Source organism: Falco biarmicus, chromosome 4, assembly GCF_023638135.1.
Source record: "Falco biarmicus isolate bFalBia1 chromosome 4, bFalBia1.pri, whole genome shotgun sequence".
Classification (NCBI taxonomy): Eukaryota; Metazoa; Chordata; class Aves; order Falconiformes; family Falconidae; genus Falco; species Falco biarmicus.
The window spans coordinates 67,158,852-67,165,704 of record NC_079291.1 but is presented as its reverse complement, the minus strand read 5'-3'; the positions used below and the strand labels follow the sequence as shown (position 1 = coordinate 67,165,704).

General features: G+C 70.0%; 2 protein-coding genes across 2 annotated transcripts in view; one reads left to right on the top strand and one right to left on the bottom strand.

The window, feature by feature from the left end:
• PALM (paralemmin) overlaps nt 1–1,202 on the bottom strand; it is a 19,443-nt gene extending 18,241 nt beyond the window's left edge. The window contains 1 exon segment of the mRNA XM_056335075.1: nt 1,070–1,202. Within this exon segment, the coding sequence (XP_056191050.1) occupies nt 1,070–1,202 (133 nt within the window).
• A 1,433-nt stretch (nt 1,203–2,635) lies between these two features.
• On the top strand, nt 2,636–5,452 carry PRSS57 (serine protease 57). The gene is made up of 5 exons (XM_056335074.1): nt 2,636–2,885; nt 3,162–3,315; nt 3,591–3,735; nt 4,663–4,923; nt 5,018–5,452. The coding sequence occupies exons 1-5, from the start codon at nt 2,636–2,638 to the stop codon at nt 5,195–5,197; spliced, it is 990 nt and encodes a 329-aa protein (XP_056191049.1). The 3' UTR covers nt 5,198–5,452.
• Nucleotides 5,453–6,853: the final 1,401 nt, after the last annotated feature.

Sequence of the window (6,853 nt, the reverse complement as noted above, 5' to 3'; positions counted from 1 at the left end):
CGCGCGTTGAGCAGCCAACCAGCCCCGTGCCATCCTGGCACCAGCACGCTGCGGCCGGCAGCTGCCGGGATCCCTGAGGGGCACAACCAGCGCGTGGGCAGGATGGTCCCCAGCTACTGGCCTCCACCTGCTCCCTCCATCCCCCCAGCTGCCCGCCAAGCCCCGTGCCCGGCTCCGAGCCCGTCTGCAGGCACCGACCGACCGGGCAGGGCCCCAGCACAGCACACAAAGGATAAGGCCAGGGCAGGGGGAGCGACTCTCCAGGGGGGGACCCGGCGTGCGAGGACCCCCCCCCCGTTGCAGCCGGGTCTCTCAGCAGAGGGCTGGGGGTGCGTGTGCAGGGAGGGGTTCCGTGGCTCGCAGCCACCCACTCACCCCAGCCACACGCAGCGGCAACAACAGGTTCAAAACACAAAAATAAACGCCCTTCCCACCCTTCGCTTCCCGCACCGCTGCCAGCGGATCCTCACCCCCCCCGGCAGCCCCCGTGCCTCCACCGCTGTACCCCAAGCCAGCGCCTCAGCACCCCACAGCAGGGCAGGGAGCCGGGGAGGGGCAGCACCTGCTGAGCACCCTCGGGAGGATGTGAGGGCCCGGTATTGGGGTCCTGAGCCCCAGCACTGAGGGGATGCGAGCCCCCAGTATTGGGGTCCTAAGCCCCAGCATCTGGGGGGGTGAGCCCCCCATTTTGTGGTCACTAACCCTGGTGCAGGGGGGGATGCAAGCCCCCGGTTTTGGGGTCCCAAGCCTCAGTATCGGGGGGATGCAAGACCCTGGTATTGGGGTTCTGAGTCTCCAGGAGCAGGGGGATGCGAGCCCCCTGGGTTTGGGGTCCCGAACCCCGGCATCAGGGTGGGATATGAGCCCCGGCATGGGCTCCATGAGCCCGCGGTGTGGGGTTCCCACCGCCCCGGTGGGGGGGGTCCCAAGCCCTGGCACCCGGCGGGGGGGGCACTCCCGGTACTGCGGTGCTCAGCCAGCGGCGGGGGGGGGGGGGGGGGGGGGGGGGGGGCGCGGCCCGGTGCCGGGGTCCCGCGTCCCGCGGCGGCGGCCCGGCCGGCTCCGGTACTCACTCCATTTTCCAGGCGGCCTGGGGGGCGGCGGCGGCGGCTCCGGCGGGGTCGGGCCGGGCGAGGGGCGGCGGAGCGGGGCCGGCGGCCGCCGGCGTCCCGGCGCTCAGGGGCCCCGGCGGGCGGCGGCATCCCCGGCGGGGCTGCGGGATGCGCAGGGATGTCGGGCCGCGCCGGTGCTCCCCGCCTCCCGCACAGCTCCCGTCTGCCGGGCGCGGCCCGCCACTGCCGCCGCCCCTCACCCGGCCTCGGGGCGCGGCGCTCCCCACCCCGCCGCTACCGGCGCCCCGGGGGCTGCGGCTGCTGCTGGGGCGCGGGGGGGGGGGACCGGGGGCGCGGGGCGGGGGGCTGCGGGCGCTGCGGGCCCCGTGTCCAGGGCAGCACGGCCAGGATGCACCCCCCCCGGGAGAGTGCCCCCGGGGCCGGGGGGTGCCGGGAGCGCGGGGCGGGGGGCTGCCGGCCCCCGTGTCCAGAGCAGCACGGGCAGGATGCCCCTTCCCCACCCCGGGAGGGCGCCCCCGGGGCTGCGGCTGCTGCTGGGGCGCTGGGGGGGGGACCGGGGGGCGCGGGGCGGGGGGGCTGCGGGCGCTGCCGGCCCCCTGTCCAGGGCAGCAGCGGCAGGATGTGTGTCCCCCCCCTCCCGGGAGGGTGCCCCCCCCGGTACTGCTCCGGCCAAAGGCCATGGCTCGCCCCGCGCCACGGCCTCCGCACCCCCCCGCATGCAGCCCTGCCAGTGGAGGGCGACCGGGGAGGGGATGGAGAAGGGGGGGAGCCTGGGATGTGCACCCCCCGCCCCCCCGGCTACTCCGCCGTTTCCCAACGCAGCGGTCGCGTTGGGCAAACTGACACAGGAAGCCCCCCAGCCACCCCCCAGCCACGGCCCCGTTGGGAAAACGTGCCCGCTGCCGGGGGGAGAGCTCCCTGCTTGGCCCGGGAGCAAGCCAGCTCTGCAGTAAGGGGCACCCCAGCAGCGGGGCCTCCATCCCCCCCACCCTGGCACCCCCCCACCCCGGTACAGCCTATCGCCCTCCTTGCACCCCAGTGGGTGTGCTGTGAGTGACCCCGGTGAGTGTGCTCCTGGGCCCCTTCCCCCCAGCCATCCTCCCCCCCCCCCCCGGGAGACCCACTAGCCTCCCTCCCACCCTCTTGCTTTGCAGGGTGACTCTGGGGGACCCCTGATCTTCAGGAAGAAGGTTTACAGTATTGTCTTGTTCTCTGGGAACAGATGTGGGGACCACCAGTACCCTGACATCTACACCAAGATGGAGTAGGAGCAGGCAGCCCCACCACCCACAGCACCGCCGCAGAGCTGGGTGGGCTCTGGAGGGGCCCATAGACACGGTGGGTCTGAGCCCAGCCCAGCCCCTGCATGACCCACAGCGGAGGGGTCTGAGGATGGGGTGGGGCCCTGCTGCTCCCCCCCTGCCCCACCAAGAGGAGAGGGGTTTCATCCTGATTAGTGCAAGGTGCAAGGGCCAGGACTGGGTTGGGGACCTGCTCTGCTTTCCCTCTTCCTTCCCCAAGCCGCTCTCCTGCCAGCAAGTGCCGCTCCGGGGGAAGCTGCCATGCTGCACCTACCCCCAACCCTGCCAGTGCCCCCCACCCCGCAGCAATTGCACAAGGCAGCAACACCCAGAGAGGAGGAAGCAGGAGGGAGATACCCATCGGCACACAGGCAGGGTGATTTCAGCACCCCCACCCCAACTGGCCCCAGAGGCGGTGGCAGTGGCCCACGCTGCACCAGCATGGTCATGGCCGGGCTGTTCATCCTCAGCCTGGGAGGCTCCATCCTGCTCCCAGCATTGGCCCCAGCAGGTAACGGGAGAGCTGGGGCTGAGCGGGCTGCAGGGCTGGTCCCCACGGCCGGGGTGGGAGGTGGAGACCCTGGGCTGGAACACTGCGGTGCAGGGGAGGCTTTGCACTGCCACGCTCGGTGGTCCTGGGCCAGAGCCACTGATGGGTGGCTCCCCAGCACCCATGGGTAGTGCTGGGGTGCTCGGGACACACAGCCAAGAGCAGGACAGACATAGGTGAGAGTGATGCCCAGAGTCCCCAGCAGCTGGTGACCACCTGCACCCACCCACCCACCAGGCACCCAGGGGAGCCGGATCATCGGAGGAAGGGTGGTGGCCCCTCACTCCCGGCCCTTCATCGCCTCCATCCAGGTGGACAGGCAGCACGCCTGTGGGGGCTTCCTGGTGTGGCCCAAGTGGGTGATGACGGCAGCCCACTGCCTGGTTCCCAGGTGAGCCATGCTCCCACGTGGGGCACCTCCCGTGTCCCCCCCCCGACACAGCGCAGCCCCCTCAGACAGATACCCCTGTCCCAGGGGGTTATGCAGTCCTGGAGCCCACCCGTGCTCCCCTCGAGCCCACCTCGCCAGCCACCTTCTCCCCCTCCCCAAAGCCCCCCCTGCTGCAGCAGCACCCACTCAGGGCCCCTCTGCCACAGGCACCTTCTCCCCCTCCCCAAAGCCCCCCCCTGCTGCAGCAGCACCCACTCAGGGCCCCTCTGCCACAGGCGCGACCCCTCTGTGCGCGTGGTGCTGGGCGCCCACCGGCTGCAGGAGCCCGAGAAATCCCAGCAGGTCTTCAGCATCGTGGACTCCATCGCCCACCCATACTACAACCCCAGCTCGGTGGACAATGATATCCGCCTGCTCCTGGTGAGTCCGCCACATCACCGCCCACAGCAGACTTGCCTGCTGGGAGGTCGTGGGCACCCACCGGCTGGAGCTGGGGCACCCCACACTCTGTGGGACATGGGAGGGAGCTGGGGTGCCCCACACCCCGTGGGGTGAAGGAGGGAGCAGGGATGCCCCATGCCTGCAGGACACAGGGAGGGAGCCAGGGTTCCCTGTGCCCCGTGGGGTGCAGGAGGGAACTGGGGTGCCCCACGCCCCGTGGGGTGAAGGAGGGAGCAGGGGTGCCCCATGCCTGCAGGACACGGGGAGGGAGCTGGGGTGCCCCATGCCCCGTGGGATGCAGGAGGGAACTGGGGTGCCCCATGCCCTGTGGGATGCAGGAGGGAACTGGGGTGCCCCATGCCTGCAGGACACGGGGAGGGAGCTGGGGTGCCCCATGCCCCGTGGGATGCAGGAGGGAACTGGGGTGCCCCATGCCTGCAGGACACCGAGAGGGAGCTGGGGTGCCTCATGGCCCATGGGATGCAGGAGGGAACTGGGGTGCCCCGTGCCCCGTGGGGTGCAGGAGGGACCCGGGGTGCCCCACGGGGCACGGCGGGGAGCTGTCCCCGTGGCCGGCCGACACTAGGTGTCAGTGCTTCTCCGGAGAAGCGGGACCGCACCCCGGGGTGCGATGGAGGCGGCCCAGGACCCGCGGACCCCGGCCGGGTGGGCAGCTCCCCGCACCCCTGGGGCAGCCAGTCTCCGGAGCAGAATGGGACCAGCGCAGAGGCTCTGGTGGGTGCTTCTAAAGAGGAAAGGGCAGAGCTGTGGGGGTCAGCGTGAGCAGGGAGCTGGGGCGGGTGTGCAATGGGGTGCAAGGGGCTGGGGGGTCCCAGGCAGGAGCAGCTGGGGGGCTCTGCCTCGGCAGGGCAGCAAAGCCACCCGTGCCCCCGGCTCCCTGCCCAGCTGAACAGGTCGGCCACGCTGAACAAGTATGTGAAGCGGATCCGCCTGCCCTCGCCACACGTTGACCTGAAGCCCGGTACCCTCTGCTACGTGATGGGCTGGGGGGACATCTCCAACTACGGCGACCAGCCCACCGAGCTGATGGAGACCGGCACCACCATCGTCAAGCGGAGCCTCTGCCGAACGCTGTGGCATGGCAAGGTCTCGCACAACATGCTGTGCGGGGCCAGCCGCAACGCCACGCTGCAGGGCGTCTGCACGGTGAGTGCACTCCTGGGCCCCTGCCCCCCCAGCCACCCCCCCACCCCCCCCCCCGGAGAACCACTAGCCTCCCTCCCACCCTCTTGCTTTGCAGGGTGACTCTGGGGGACCCCTGATCTTCAGGAAGAAGGTTTACGGCATCGTCTCATTCTCTGGGAACAGATGTGGGGACCGCCGGTACCCTGACATCTACACCAAGATCTCCAACTACATCGACTGGGTGCATGACATTGTGCAAGGGCACCGCCATCGGAAGGGGCAGCTGAAGCCCTAGCCAGGGTTGAGGAGGGGTCCTGGGGGGACATGGGCTGTGGGGAGAGGGCCCCAGGTGTCTTGGCCCTCAGGGCCAAGAGTCCCAGGTCCTCTCAGCTCCAGGGGCTTTGGGAGCTGATGCTCGGGGGACCCAGGCCAGGGCAGGAGACCACCTCTGCCTATGGGTGAGGGGAGGCATGTGCCCCCAGGCTGTACGAGAAGCTCCAGCACCTCACTTGGCCTCTTGCAGCGGCAATATTTTCCTTCCTCAATAGAACCTCGGTCCCAGACCTCTGTCCATTCACCTTCCCTCTACCTACCCTGCTCCTCCCTTACAGGGGGGCCACAGCCCCCAGCTCTGGGGCAGCCAGGAGCTCCGGGGACCCCTGCCCCCACACCAGCCCCTGCCCACCCTGATCCTGCTCCAGGGACATAATGGGGAGACCAAAACTGAAGCCAAGACCAAGACCCACCTGCCCTGGGAGCCAGCAGACGTGGGGCTGGGACTTTAGCCCCCTTTAGTCTCCTGATGGGCAGCTGAACCTGGGAGGGCTGATTTGGGCCGGTCCTTAACCCCCTCACTGCCCAGGCGACTGCTGCCCTTCTCCATGAGGGCTGGTTTTCCCCAGCTTTCCCCTCTCCTTTCCCTGCCCCACCACAACCCACGCTCTGGCTGCCCCACTGCTCCCCTTCATGCTCCGATCCTTGTCCTGGCTTGTCCTGGGCTGGGTGGCTGGAGCAGGGGGTGCAGGGGAAGGAGGGTAGAGCCAGCCCCCACTCAGGACCAGGCCATGCCCCAGGGGAGCCAGGCTCCGCATCCAGGCACTGCCACCCGACAGAGCATCCCCAGCAGCGCTGGAGCTGCCTTCCCGCCAGGGTGGGGCTCACCGTCCCGTCCCATCCCGTCCCACCCCGTCTCATCCCATCTCGTCTCATCTTGTCCCATCCCATCCCACACCGCACCCTCCCCACCGCGCTATGGGACCCCCCAAACAGGGGAACCACAGACACCTCCTGGGGGCTGATGGGCTCCCAGCCGCCCGGCTGCGCTGGCAGAGCCCACGGGGATCCCACCGGGAGCCTCACCCGCCGCCCCGGCACGCTCAGGCGCGCAGGCGGGTGCTCGCCCCGGGAGGGAGTTGGGGGGCTGTGGGCGCAGGGGCCGGCAGCTGCCCACGCCAGCCGGGGGGATGTGAGCCAAGCAGCTGCTGGGTCTCAGCTGGGACATGCTCATGGCGTGCGGCTTTGCCCGGCGTTGCCGCTGTCTCCAGGGACAGACCCAGACATTCCCTGCTCCCAGTTGTTTGTTTTATCTGCAAATTGCTGGCACGCTGCAGCTGCGGGGTGCAGCCACCCTCCCCGCTCGAGGGGTCCCACAGGAGGCTGCAGCCGACCACAGCATCTGGCACAGGCCATCCCGCGGCCGTGGGGGGCTCCGCTGAGAAGGACAAAGGCCAGGGCAAGGCCAGCATGCCGAGGTCCCCAGAAAGCATCCTCAGCTCTGTGGTCACCGTGGTCCCCACACTGGGGAGCCCAAAGGCTTTGGCTGCCCCGTTCTTTCCTGGTGCAACCCCAGATCCCCACTGCAGGGCTTTGCACAGGGTCAGGGAGATGCAGCCGCTGGTATTGGTGGCCTTGGGGACACTGGGGGACACCCAGCCGAGGACAGACCCCTGCC